The sequence below is a fragment of the Pundamilia nyererei genome, unplaced genomic scaffold, assembly GCF_000239375.1.
Source record: "Pundamilia nyererei isolate P.nyererei 1_Seehausen unplaced genomic scaffold, PunNye1.0 scaffold00563, whole genome shotgun sequence".
Classification (NCBI taxonomy): domain Eukaryota; kingdom Metazoa; phylum Chordata; class Actinopteri; order Cichliformes; family Cichlidae; genus Pundamilia; species Pundamilia nyererei.
This window is the reverse complement of record NW_005187964.1, coordinates 23,647-37,197: the sequence shown is the minus strand read 5'-3', so window position 1 is coordinate 37,197 and position 13,551 is coordinate 23,647. Positions and strand designations below refer to the sequence as shown.

Below are 13,551 nucleotides of genomic sequence, written 5' to 3'. Positions count from 1 at the left end.
CCGCAACTCTCCATCAAACACCCACATTTTTGAATGAAGTCTGAGGGGTTTATATCTGTCATAGCTCGCGGCAAAGTTCGAACCACTTCATGAACCAGTCACGTGGTACAGCCGGGCAGCGAGGCTTCGGACGTCATCATTTTCAGCTCCTCCCATAAATGAAGCCCCGGCCAAAATCCTTTCCACGCCCACCCCCGTGACATCACGCTTCGAAGCCTCGAAGAACGTCACATCACTACCTTGCAACGGAATTTAAGACTAGACCAACACTAGCTTACTGGAAAAACGACTTAAACCTGTTGGTTAAATCTTTGACTTTAGTTAAAAAGAAAAAGGCTGCTTTTTTTGTTTCCTTTATGGAAGATTTTGATTTAGTGAGTTAATAATTTGTTAAATTATGTGACCCCATCTTTATATTTTATTTTCACTATGTATGAAATTTGCTAATATGTAAGAAATGTCTATTCTCTGAATCTGTAATATATGGTGCATTTTGTTTGTATGTTTATATTACTAATAAAAAAAAAACAAAAAAAAACCTTGCAACGGAAGAGGTTGGAAGTTCACTTACCGCATCCCGGAATTGTCATCACGCCGCTCGTTCTCGGCCATTTTTACAAGTGCAAGCTCCGAAATATAACATACAATACAACTCAGTTGTTACCGTTAATATATTCGGAGTACGCTACCCCACTGATACGTGTAAGTAAGCTTCTTTTAGCATGATTATATGCTATGTCTTCACTGCGATGTCTTCTTTTTCAAGTAGTTAGTACTAATGCTGATGGCTGTTGTTGTCTTCCCAGCTAATGCCAGGCTAACATATCGACATGCTAAAGCGTTAACTAGCCAACGTTAAACTGCGAAGTTGGTTTGGAGGCCTTGGTTAATTTATGTAATGGTGAATTTACTTTAGGTACAGCAGCCAACACGTTTCAAAGCAACAACGTGCCACCGTTGTACTAGCAGCAACGTTCCTTTCTAGTTTATTAGCATTGCTAATTGTCGTTTAGCCTCGTTCGTTGCTAGCGAAGACGTTAGCTTTAGCTACCTTTATTAACAAAAAATGTTTATACAACAACCTTTTACTCCTTTAACTTGAAGATTTCACCCGGATAACTCACTCTACCGTTATATTTAAAGCAAGTATGCTGTTTGTACGGTAATCACGGCCAGTGTTTTGTATGTGTGTGTGTACGCATTGCGACATGACTAGGTGAAGTCATTGTTAAAGCCCGCTTGTTAAGTCTTTCTGGCATTATAACAGTGCTAGAGAATAAAATCATTCAAAGGGCTGACTAAAATATACCCTTTTGTTGCTGTTAACGTTAGGCGTTGTTTCTCAACATTACACACATGTTTTATGAAGCTCTCAAAAGGCATCGTTTTCAGATGTAATCATTCGCTTTATTGTGAAAGTCTGAAGCTAAACCCTCATTTCTTTATACTTTACATAGCTTAGCATGGTGTGTAGTATATTCATAAATAGTTGAGGGAAACTATCTACAGCAGATAAACAATATCTGGAAGACATGTCCTCAAGAAATAAGAAGAAAAATCATCAAACACCTGACACAGGATATGAGAAATGCATCAGGATGGATCAGGATGCCAAAGCATCATCAAAAATTGTCTCAGTAGAATGCAACACTTTTTTAGCAGAATACGAGGAAATGAGAAGGAAAGTAAAGAATCAAAATTCCTGCACAGCACTATTATACATTATTATCAAATTGTTATCATATTAATCACAAAGTCATTAATAATCAGTAATAACCTGATGAATAATCTATATGTAATACAGGAGACATTATAACATCTTTGGTAATACATTGAGATATGTAAAAAAAGTTATTGTTTAAAGGGACATTAAGCAATCTTTATATTAAGGATTACATTTCTTATTCTAGCACAATGTTATCCAGTATAGTGTAAGATTTGTGTGTATTTGGCTTTTGTCAGGAGAATTTTGGGAGAACCCAATATTGCCTGATTGATGACATTTTTATTAATAGCATTTTAACCCCTTTCTCAGGAATAGCAGTCATGTCGGACTTTATTGAAAGTGAGGCAGAAGAGTCAGAGGAGGAGTTTGAGGAGAAGGACTTAAAACCTAAGAAGAACCAGAGATTTTTGGAAGAAGATGGTAAGATCTGATTTCTTTAAATTTGGGAATGTGTGTTGAAGTTGTATGGCATGTGGACCCCTCATCTGTCATTTCTCAGCAGATGAAGAGGAAGAAGACGATAACCCAGAAGACCAGGATGAGAAAGGGAATTTACGTGGCTTCATTGATGATGGAGACGAGGTAGAAGAGGAGGAAGAAGCAGAAAAAAGTGGAAGTGGCGGGGGGAGTGATTCAGAGGAGGAAGTGAGGCGTCGACATAAAAAAAAGCGCAGTAAGTTCACCTGGTGTTTTTAAAAAAATGTTAAACCTGTGTGATTAATTACATATATCTATTTAACCTGTCCAGTCAATAGAGTGAAAACACTCATGCCCCATTATTATGCCATATCACACCATATTAGTGAGTGGAAGATGATCTTGGTTACTTCAGTCTTGCAGCCATGTTGGTACCTTACTAAGCAGCAATTTTGAATCCTATTAGTAATTCATTGAAGGAGAACCATAAGGCCACAGTATACCCACCGCTTTGGTCACTCTGCACTCTGCTGAGAAGGTCATGACACAATCAAATCCATTTATCCATCTATGTTCGCCATTATAGCGCTGGTTGCAGCTGCAGTATTCTCCTGAATAATAGGTGGTGCCACTCAGGCAACACCTATTATTCAGGAGACCATGTAAAGGAGAATTAAAGGCAGTGCCTGTTTTTCCAGAAAATCTGTCTTTTTAAGCAGTTGCAACAACTCTCAGCTTCTGTACTGATACATCATTAAAAAATTGCAAACCTGACACGATCGGGTGTGACAATGTTTCCCCAACCCAGCAGCGGCAGCACTATGCATCAGGTTACAAAAATCGAGGGGTGCATGACCATTAGAAATGGTTACTTGCAACAGCAGGTGTGATGTCGTTTTTATCCTATGGTGTTGTTTGCCAGCCACCACATGGTATGTTTAGTGGAGTCTTAACGTTCAGGCCAGTGGTTTCCATGACAGAAAAACTGTATGCATTAAATCACTAATCAAGTCTGTTCAAAAGTGCTTTCAAAGGTTTAGTGACTTTGCCCACAACAGAGTTTTAAAGTTTGTTTTTCTTACCACAAATACACAAATTTACCCAATATTATGGCTTCATTAGCAGGTTAATCTAGAGTACCAACATCAGAACAAATGATATGCTGATTTGAGTTATAGGTGCAGTAAGGCCTCAAAAGTGAAAACATTTGACTATATCTTTTCTACGGTAATGAGTTGACACTCCTGCCCTATTATAAATGCTTTTTTGTATTTCTTTCTTTCTTTCTGAAACCAAATGTAGTCTGTATAAACACATTGCTTGATTAATTGTGATCATTTGGCTCGGTTCCTTGAGAAGTTGACATTAAATATGCCAATATATTAAAGGTTACTGCAAAAATTAAGTAGTAGAAAAATGTTAAATGAGGTTAGTAATTTTGGAAAAGCGGTACCTTTTACTTAGGTGGTTGAGCAAGGAGCACTGATAGATTTTAAGATATAACATTTTTAATTATGTTCTTAGCATAATATTAAATCTCTGAAATTCTGATGCCTGCTCTGGCAGAAAAGTACATTTTATTTACAAATATAGGATAAACAAAGTATATTTTGTCACATCTTAACTGAAAAATAGCCTCATATTGTCATTTTTACAGGTACCTCAGCCAGTAGTGTATTTCTAATATAATACAGATATAGTTAATGAGGCAATAGATTGAAATTTATGACTGTTTTCTTATACTGTAGTTGCAGTTTTCAGTGTTATGGCCTTTCTTTTTGCACAGTAGAATTTAAAGTCGGGGGAAAATATGTTTCTAAATAATGAGAGCTGACCTTAAACAGATTCCAGGCATCTGTTGGCCACATGTTGCATCTTTCACATTTAGCTCCATATGTTGTGGATCCAGATGCACCCCAGTGTTTACCCAGGCGGGTGATGTTTGATGCGATGCTAGTTCTCTGCTGGTGTGCTTTACAGTTAACATTCATGTTGTCCATTTTTAAAGAAACTAAAGGTCTAACACAGATGAGTCATTTGCCGTTCTTATAGGAAGTGACAAAATGGGATTTTCAGTGACTCTGGTGTTAATGTGTCAAGTAAATCTTTATATCTATGTTAAAAAATATTTCCAGTCTTGTATTTAAACACTGGAATAGACATGCTTTGGCAGTGGTAGCTTGAAGTTGTTTCCTCTGTTTAAGACTTTTCACCTTTGCAGGCTACGATGACTACCTGGATGATGACGACCTTGACCTAATTGAGGAAAACTTGGGTGTCAAAGTGAAAAGGAGGGTATGTTCCTGTCTACATTTTTATTTTTACCCTTACATCTAACAATTTCAAGTCACTTTTGTACACTTGAAAGAGCTGGATCCACCTGAACTGACTTGTCTTGAATCACAGAAGAAGAAATATGACCGTGTAAAAACACTGGATGATGATGAAGATGATGACGAGAAGGACTTGATCGCAGATGAGATCTTTTATCCGGATGGTGAAGGGGAGCTGGAGGAAGGCGAGGCTGTTGATGAACCTATGCAACAGCCTGATGATGATGAAGAAGGAGAGGATGAAGAATCAGGTTGGAGTCTTAAAAAATAATGAGAAAGTAACACATTTTATTTGAGATGTTCTATTGGATTGGGCTGTGGGGTTGTAAGTTTGTGTTATACTTCCACAGATATCGATGACTTCATTGTGGATGATGATGGCCAGCCCATCACCAAAAAGAGGGGCAAGAAGTTCTCAGGATACACTGATGCGTGAGTGTTGGAGTTTATGCTGAAGATCTTTGGGTGATTTATTCCTTAATAAAAAAAAAAAATGTATATATATATATAATTCAGTGCAGGGTAATGCACTTTTCTATTATTTCCTTTGCATTCAGTTATTTTGTCTCAAGTGTCAATTAGTGTGAAATATTTAATCAAACTAAACACAAAATAAAAAGTCACAAGCTCTCTCTCTGTGTCTCCACAGTGCGCTCCAGGAAGCTCAGGAGATTTTCGGTGGCGACTTTGACTTTGCTGACTTTGATGCTGATGCATATGACCAGGGTGAGGAGGAGGAAGAGGATCAAGATGAAGAGGGCTGGGACCGACCCAAGAAGCAAACTAAGAGGAGGCTGGGGAGGAAAAGCATTTTTGAGATCTACGAGCCAAGTGAGCTCGAAAGTAGTCACATGACTGACCAGGACAATGAGATCCGCTCCACAGACATGCCTGAGCGGTTCCAGGTGTGTGTTTTGGGGTTAATTTATTGTAAACGTACTTATTCTCTGTGAACCTGAGGCTGCTTTCATGACTGTTCGTTTTCTGGCTTGTAGCTGCGAGCTATTCCTGTCAAACCTGCTGAGGATGATGAGCTGGAAGAGGAAGCAGAATGGATCTTCAGACATGGGTTTTCCACTCTTACAATCTCCATGCAGGTAGAGGCTTCATACCCCATGGCATAGATACAGTACTGTGCAAAAGTCTTGAGCCACTCCTCATTTCTTTAGATTTGTCTTGTGCAATAGTTCTCCAGGTTTCCTGAAGATCTTTCAAAGCCTTTCTTTGGGCATTGACTACTTTTTCACTCATTTTCAGTCCAGCCCTTGTACCTTAGCAGTTTCAGGAATGTTTTTTAAGCTAATTAACACTGAACTATGAATCATTCAAGCATAAAACGGCTCGTAACTCAAGGAGTGAACCGGTATTCTACACACAATAGACAACTTGGCAAAGAGCCAATTTTAAATAGTATTTTCTAGCATTTTGTTACTAGAAGACTGTTGCACACACATAATATTTTCTCATTTCTCTTGTTGAATCTCACAATGTAACAGCCATAAAATAGTATCTTTGCACCAAGGTGATTTCCAAAGAGCTTATTGCTGAGATGAGATGAGAGATGCATAATTTCCTGAAGCCTCACTGAAATATTTTTTATGCCTTTAACAGGAGAGCACAGATTACCTAGACAGGGGCACAACCACAAACTTCAGCAGAAAAGGTCCCAGCACAATTGCCAAGATCAAAGAGGCCCTTAACTTCATGAGGAATCAACAATTTGAGGTAGAGTGAGCTGCATATTCCTTTCAAGATACGAGCTTGTCAGTGTTATTTTAATATGAGTAAAATATGGGACACTGTAAAGAGTTCTTGTATCTTTTTCCCCAGGTTCCTTTTATAGCTTTCTACAGAAAAGAATATGTTGAACCAGAGCTCAACATCAATGACCTGTGGAAAGTGTGGCAGTGGGATGAGAAGGTATAATTGCGTTGTCAAATAAGAAATGGATACAGACTAATCCATCAGTAATCGTTTACATTGCTTCCAGTAGCTGCATTAAAAAAACAGCAAAGTTTTCTGGTTTCTATTTTAATATTTTCCTCTTCCACTCACCAGTGGACTCAGCTAAAGACCCGGAAGCAGAACCTGACCCGTCTGTTTCAGAAGATGCAATCTTATCAGTTTGAGCAGATCTCTGCTGACCCTGACAAACCTTTGGCCGATGGTATTCGTCCTCTGGACACTACTGACATGGAGAGGTATGACTTTATAGCACTACTGAGCCTACTGGTGAAACGTAGGCTAGAAAAGTAATCGTTTATTTAATTTCTCCTCTGAAATTCTGCTTTGTCCTTATTAAAGGCTGAAGGATGTACAGACTCTTGAAGAGCTGGGTGATGTCTACAATCACTTTTTGCTCTACTACGGACGAGACATCCCCAAGATGCAGAACGCTGCCAAAGCCAACAAGAAGAGGCTCAAGAAGATCAAAGAAGTGTCAGAGGATGGTAAGAAAAACGTGGTTCACTAAATAATGGATAGCTTTTGTGGATTTAAAAAAAAAACATCATGAAGAAACTTTGTTTTGTGTGTGTGTGTGTGTGTGTATGTATGTGTATATATGTGTGTATGTATGTGTATATGTATGTATGTATATAAAAATCACCATGGCTCTTTCTTTAGGAGATGAGGAGGAATTAGAGGTTGAAGAAGAAGAAGAGCAGAAAGGACCTGATCTCAAGTTGGCATCCCGTAGGGATATGTACAGCATCTGCCAGAGCGTGGGACTTGGTTAGTCTCCCTTTCTGCTCTGGAAAATGTAATCTCAGTGGTTAAGGAGGATTACTAACTCTTTTCTGCTTTCTTTCTCTCTGCAGATGGCTTGGCTAAAAAGTTTGGTTTAACTCCAGAGCAATTTGGAGAAAATCTGAGGGACAGTTACCAACGTCACGAGACAGAGCAGTTCCCTGCTGAGCCCGTAGAGCTGGCCAAAGATTACGTTTGCAGTCAGTTCTCTACTCCAGAGGCAGTGCTGGAGGGAACTAGGTATATGGTAGCCATGCAGATTGCTCGGGAACCTCTGGTCAGACATGTTCTCCGACAGACGTTTCAGGAGAGAGCCAAGGTTAACATCAAACCTACAAAAAAGGGCAAAAAGGTACACAGCTATTCATAAGAATTTGGTTAAAAAAAAAAAAGACATATAAACCGTGCTCTTTCTAACCCTGCCTTTCTTTCTCCCTGTAGGAGGTAGACGAAGCTCACTTTGCCTACTCTTTCAAGTATCTTAAGAACAAGCCTGTAAAAGAACTGAATGGGGATCAGTTCTTGAAGATGTGCCTTGCAGAGGATGAGGGGCTACTTACCATTGATATCTGCATAGACCTTATAGGAGTTAAAGGGTAAATAGAGTGACATTTTTAGTGCATATTAATCAAAATCTTTAGAGTATTCTGGTGTGCTTAGCTGCAGAAGCTGGAACACATAGGAATGTGCTTTAAACGCAATTTTTTTGAAATATTTGTAGTTTAATGACAACTGTTTGGTGTAAAGTTCAACCACTAAGCACAAGGCAGAACCCCTATTAACATTAATCCCACTGGGAAAATTAAACGTGTGCAGTATAGCGTGGTCAAAAGTCTCTGGCACCTTTGCATTTAAAATACTGTTTGTTTCTTAACTAATTTTATCAATGGTGTGAAATAGTTCTTTAAGAAAGAGTAACTGTGTATGTGTTTTTTGTTTTAGACTTGATGATTAAGCTAATCTTTTAAGCTCATTAATGTTTAGATTTATTTCACCATTTGAGGAGAATCATAAAAAAGCATCATCATAAAACATCCTGAGTTCTTATGAATCCTATCAGTTTTGTAATTAATGAGCATTGCTTGGCCTTTGGACATCAAACACAGGCTCTGATGTGACTAACGGTTGTCCCATTTTTAGCGCCTGCATAGAAACCTTGCTTGGATGTTGCAATAAAAGAGTAGTAAAGTAGGATAAACCCGTTGAGTCTAATTTCTTGAGTTTCTGGCTTTAGCGTGTTCTTTTTTTTCATTTTTTTTCTCTCATCCTTGTCAGGAAAAAATTAGGCTTTTGAATTATTAATAGAAATATTAAGACACTCTGCCCTTTGTCCACGTTTTTTACATTTTTTCTGTGCTTCTCCACAGGTATGCAGGGGACCAGACGTACTTTGACGAGATCAAACAGTTCTACTACAGGGACGAGTTCAGTCACCAGGTGCAGGAGTGGAACAGGCAGCGAACTTTAGCCATAGAAAGAGCTCTCAATCAGTTCCTCTACCCTCAGATGGCCAAGGAGCTTAAGAGCAAACTGATTGCTGAGGCCAAAGAGAGCATTATCAGGGTAATTTTCTATCACATTGATGTGATCTGTTCTTCCATTTGTGCTATTATTCCCTATCAGTCTTGCACAGACAATCAAAAGGGCACAGTCTGAGAAGCTGGACTACGTTTGTGATGTGGTAGATATAAAATCTATTTGTGTTTTTAATCTGAAAACTAATTATGACTTATCCTCCCCCCCTCCCCCATTTATCATTGAAGTCCTGCTGTCGCCGACTGTATAACTGGCTGAAAGTGGCTCCGTACAGGCCAGATCAGCAGGTTGAGGAAGATGATGATCTGATGGATGAGAATCAGGGAAAAGGCATCAGAGTGCTTGGTGTAGCCTATGCGCCCAGCAGGTGTGTATATATCAGTAGCTTGAGTTGTTGGTGCGTTCAGCAAAGCACAGACATTTAAGTATAGCATATACGAAAAAAAGTAGTAAGATTTTCGTGTATATAAACTTTACTCTGGCAGAGATACTCCAGTATTCTGTGCTCTGATCAACGGGGAGGGAGAGGTGATGGATTTTCTTCGTCTACCCTACTTCATGAAGAGAAGGAACGCCTTCAGGGAGGATGAGAGAGAGAAGAAGGTAGAAGCAGAAAACACAGCTGTAGCACCTCTGTAATGGTTTTTTGTTGAAAACAAGTCACCTAAAAGTCTTTGTTTAAATTGTGTCTAATCAGGCCAGTGACATTGAAAATCTCAAGAGGTTTCTGTCAGGCAAGAAACCTCATGTAGTAGCTGTTGCTGGAGAAAACCGGTAAATCACCAGATTACCTCCTGTTTTTTCTGGATGTATGCTTGTACACATTTTTAACAGCATTCACAATGTAGAGCAGAAATGTTAAAAACATGAACGTGTTTACAGAGATGCCCAAATGATAATGGAGGACATCAAGAGAACTATCGGCGAGCTTGAGCAGGAGTCCTCTCTGCCTGCTGTAGGAGTGGAACTTGTTGACAATGAACTGGCCACGCTGTACATGAACAGCAAGAAGTCTGAGGTACATATTTGTTATGTCACCTACAATAGAATTACACAAAGATGTCTGTGGTTTAATTGTTTGTTAGTCAACCGGCAAGCGTGTTCAATTTCAACCCTGTGTTAGCTCTCATTATTTCTTGTGATCCTGTTGCTTTCTGTCTGCAGGCTGATTTTAGGGATTATCCTCCGTTGCTGCGACAGGCTGTTTCAATAGCCAGGAAGATCCAGGATCCGCTGGTGGAGTATGCTCAGGTCTGCAGCACTGATGAGGATATTCTCTGCCTCAAACTACACCCACTGCAGGTGAGTGAATGAAGACATTGATTTTTGATTGGCTAGTATATACAGGGTAAATTCAAAATGCTTTTACTGTAATGTTAGAAAGAGGGGATTTTTGAGTTTCACAGGGTTGCTGGTGAAATGCATAACAACAGCAGTTGCTGCTTTGACTCCAGACATGCTCGTAAAAGTCTGGGACTTTGAGTATTGCATGGATGTGTGTCTGGAGAGGGGCAGATTAACCTTGTGAACGTTGTCATTTTTGGATGCAAAACTTAAGCCATTTATTTTAATATGTACTTTCAAAGAGAGCTTTTTGAAATCAATTTTTTTTATATTCCCTGTATTTTTTGCTCAGTATTGTCTTAGCATTTTTAGGTATCACAAGGTGTTTTATACCAGCTGCTGCTTCACTACAAAGATACCATTACTCATTTTCTCTTGTGGGTAACATGAGATTTTTACTGCTATGTTTGTCTACTTTGTTTTCTTCTGTAGCATCATATACACCTGTTACTGCAATCAAAGCTTGTCCTGCAAAGTTAAACTGTAGAAACCTCTCAGTCAAGTTTTCAGCCTAGTCAAACGCATCATTTGTAGGAACAAATTATAATAAATTAGATTTATGTCAGTTTCATTATCAACTCTACACTCAACTCATATGCAAGCCTTTTCCATTGTAGTGAAATTGTTTTTACGGTGTCCCACTGTAATGTCAGTATTAGTAAAAATAATTTTTAAACTTAGAAATGTACAGGGTAAGCAGGACAGACACTTCTCGATCTCTGTCTTGTAATCGTGTATTAGTCAATGTGAATTCATCAATCGTAGGCCAGCTTCAATCATAGCATGACTTGCTGTTTTTTTTCAGTAAAAAGTAGTTTGTCCTCTCTTGTCCGTCTTAGGAACATGTGGTGAAGGAGGATTTGCTCGATGCTCTTTACTGTGAGTTCATCAACCGTGTTAATGAGGTTGGAGTAGATGTGAACAGAGCCATCGCACACCCTCATACTCAGAGCCTGGTTCAGTATGTGTGTGGTTTGGGACCAAGGAAGGGTTCACATCTTCTCAAGGTATACATTTCTGCTGCTGATATGTAAAGCGTATGTGCAAGATATCATTGATAACATTATTAACCACTGTGGTTTTATTTTGTGTAGATTCTGAAGCAGAACAATACTCGTTTGGAAAACAGAACACAGCTCGTCACAATGTGTCACATGGGACCCAAGGTTTTTATCAACTGTGCTGGTTTCATCAAAATTGACACGGCTTCGCTTGGGGACAGGTTGGAACTTCGTCTTGAAATTTTCAGACCATTTCGATATTTCTCAAAGGGCTGGATGTGCACATGTTTGAGTCTATTATGCTTCTGTGAATTATTTTAAATCAGCCTCGGTTTTTCATTCTCTCAAACTCTCCTGGCAGTACGGACTCCTACATTGAGGTCCTGGATGGTTCTCGTGTCCACCCTGAGACATACGAGTGGGCTCGCAAGATGGCTGTAGACGCGCTCGAGTATGATGAGTCGGCAGAAGATGCCAATCCAGCCGGAGCTCTGGAGGAGATCTTGGAAAATCCCGAACGTCTCAAAGATCTGGACTTGGATGCATTTGCTGAAGAGCTTGAGAGACAGGTCAGTGTCTGTGTGTGTTGTACCTTTGACTAATTTAGTATCATACTTTATCCTGCCAAAGAAAAATACGCCTAAGAGGAACCAACACTCCAAAAAAAGAAAAAAACAAGAAAAACAAGCATTTCTTTTTATTTGTCTTTCATGTGCCCATTTTACCTTTTTATTCAGAAAAGGGAGAGTTCTATCTTCTACCACCATTGGATTCAGGAGTCTGTGGTCACAATATTTTTAAACCTGTCATCCTACTGTGTTATGTGCCTGCAGGGTTACGGAAACAAAGGAATTACTCTGTATGACATCCGTGCCGAGCTGAGCTGTAGGTATAAAGACTTACGAGTTGCGTACAGAGTCCCTAACACTGAGGAGGTTTTCAACATGCTCACCAAGGAGACTCCAGAGACCTTTTATATCGGTAATATACACTACATTAAGATATGATGCCTCGAATTAAGCTCAGTTCATCAATAAGAATCTCATTCACTTGTTCAATGGAGTGATGCTGGTCAATTTTCTGCCACGGTAGAAATGTGTAATTCATAATTTAGCCTATGATTAAGGTTTTTCATATCTTTCTTTCAGGTAAGCTGATCACTAGTGTAGTAACTGGCATCGCTCACCGGCGCCCTCAGGGAGAGAGCTATGACCAGGCCATCCGTAATGATGCTACAGGCCTTTGGCAGTGCCCCTTCTGCCAGCAGGACAATTTCCCTGAACTGAGCGAGGTACCACACATCGAGTTTTCTTTATTTCTTTTTCTGAGTGAACTTTGTGTTACAGATATGCCATGACGATCATGTTTATAATTTTGATTGTGTGTGGTGCTTCAGGTGTGGAACCACTTTGACAGTGGGTCATGTCCAGGTCAGGCCATTGGAGTACGGTCCAGATTAGATAATGGTGTTCAGGGTTTCATTCCCACCAAGTTTCTCAGTGACAAAGTGGTCAAACACCCTGAGGAGAGGGTCAAGGTGAGGCATTTTTTGTTGTGCTCCCTTTATTTGGTTGATCTCACCTGCAATTGTTTTCCTGTTTGTCCACTTACACTGCCCAGTCCTGATAGAGCTGTATTATTACTACTTTCCATTTTTCATCCTTCAGCCTTGGTTGGTGTGTTAACAGATTTTCCCTCCTTCTACTTTAGGTGGGCATGACAGTTCACTGTCGAATCATGAAAATCGACATTGAGAAATTCAGCGTTGACCTCACGTGTCGCACCTCTGATCTAATGGACAAGGCCAACGAATGGAAGCTCCCTAAGGACAGCTACTATGACTTTGACACAGAGTCTGAAGACCAAAAGCTGGAGGAGGAGTTCAAAAAGAAACAACAGCGAACACGTGAGTATATGAAGTATAAAAAACATATTTGGTTGTTGAAGTTGCAGACAGCACTGCATTTTTTAAAAATCTTACTAGTGTGGAATTTAACATAATTAATTCTTATACCATTTGTCTTTGGCTTTTTAGCATATATAAAGCGTGTGATTGCCCACCCCAACTTCCACAACATCAGTTTCAACCAGGCAGAGAAGATGATGGAGACCCTGGATCAGGGTGACTTAATTATTAGGCCCAGTAGCAAGGGAGAAAACCACCTCACAGTCACCTGGAAGGTAAGAAAACGAGCACTGCAGAAGGGTTAAAACTTTGGTTGATTGAAAATAACAAATGTAATAAAATGCTTCTTGCTTAAAATGCTTGGACACAGCACAAGACCTGGCAGTAAGATGCGACAAAGACTTAAATGATTTCTTTGGTACCAAATGCTCCACTCTGACTAAATATAATGTTTTATAGGTGGCTGATGGCATCTACCAGCATGTTGATGTGAGAGAAGAAGGCAAAGAGAATGCTTTCAGCTTAGGGCACACTCTGTGG

General features: G+C 39.6%; 2 protein-coding genes across 2 annotated transcripts in view; one reads left to right on the top strand and one right to left on the bottom strand.

Annotated features, from left to right (window-relative positions):
* sdf2 (stromal cell-derived factor 2) overlaps window positions 1-631 on the bottom strand; it is an 8,935-nt gene extending 8,304 nt beyond the window's left edge. The window contains exon 1 of the mRNA XM_005754424.2: window positions 572-631. Within this exon, the coding sequence (XP_005754481.1) occupies window positions 572-590 (19 nt within the window). The 5' untranslated portion in view covers window positions 591-631. The remainder of the gene's footprint in view (window positions 1-571) is intronic.
* Window positions 587-13,551, top strand: part of supt6h (SPT6 homolog, histone chaperone and transcription elongation factor) — a 16,931-nt gene continuing 3,966 nt past the window's right edge. Inside the window, exons 1-30 of the mRNA XM_013907861.1 lie at window positions 587-702; window positions 2,036-2,146; window positions 2,229-2,399; window positions 4,365-4,438; window positions 4,550-4,727; window positions 4,827-4,908; window positions 5,126-5,381; window positions 5,472-5,573; window positions 6,088-6,201; window positions 6,307-6,396; window positions 6,535-6,677; window positions 6,781-6,926; window positions 7,102-7,209; window positions 7,296-7,576; window positions 7,666-7,820; window positions 8,592-8,787; window positions 8,988-9,127; window positions 9,246-9,363; window positions 9,458-9,534; window positions 9,643-9,778; window positions 9,925-10,062; window positions 10,944-11,111; window positions 11,199-11,326; window positions 11,467-11,674; window positions 11,939-12,086; window positions 12,254-12,396; window positions 12,502-12,642; window positions 12,816-13,011; window positions 13,141-13,286; window positions 13,471-13,547. Of these exons, the coding sequence (XP_013763315.1) occupies window positions 2,047-2,146; window positions 2,229-2,399; window positions 4,365-4,438; window positions 4,550-4,727; window positions 4,827-4,908; window positions 5,126-5,381; window positions 5,472-5,573; window positions 6,088-6,201; window positions 6,307-6,396; window positions 6,535-6,677; window positions 6,781-6,926; window positions 7,102-7,209; window positions 7,296-7,576; window positions 7,666-7,820; window positions 8,592-8,787; window positions 8,988-9,127; window positions 9,246-9,363; window positions 9,458-9,534; window positions 9,643-9,778; window positions 9,925-10,062; window positions 10,944-11,111; window positions 11,199-11,326; window positions 11,467-11,674; window positions 11,939-12,086; window positions 12,254-12,396; window positions 12,502-12,642; window positions 12,816-13,011; window positions 13,141-13,286; window positions 13,471-13,547 (4,160 nt within the window). The 5' untranslated portion in view covers window positions 587-702; window positions 2,036-2,046. The remainder of the gene's footprint in view (window positions 703-2,035; window positions 2,147-2,228; window positions 2,400-4,364; window positions 4,439-4,549; window positions 4,728-4,826; window positions 4,909-5,125; window positions 5,382-5,471; window positions 5,574-6,087; window positions 6,202-6,306; window positions 6,397-6,534; window positions 6,678-6,780; window positions 6,927-7,101; window positions 7,210-7,295; window positions 7,577-7,665; window positions 7,821-8,591; window positions 8,788-8,987; window positions 9,128-9,245; window positions 9,364-9,457; window positions 9,535-9,642; window positions 9,779-9,924; window positions 10,063-10,943; window positions 11,112-11,198; window positions 11,327-11,466; window positions 11,675-11,938; window positions 12,087-12,253; window positions 12,397-12,501; window positions 12,643-12,815; window positions 13,012-13,140; window positions 13,287-13,470; window positions 13,548-13,551) is intronic.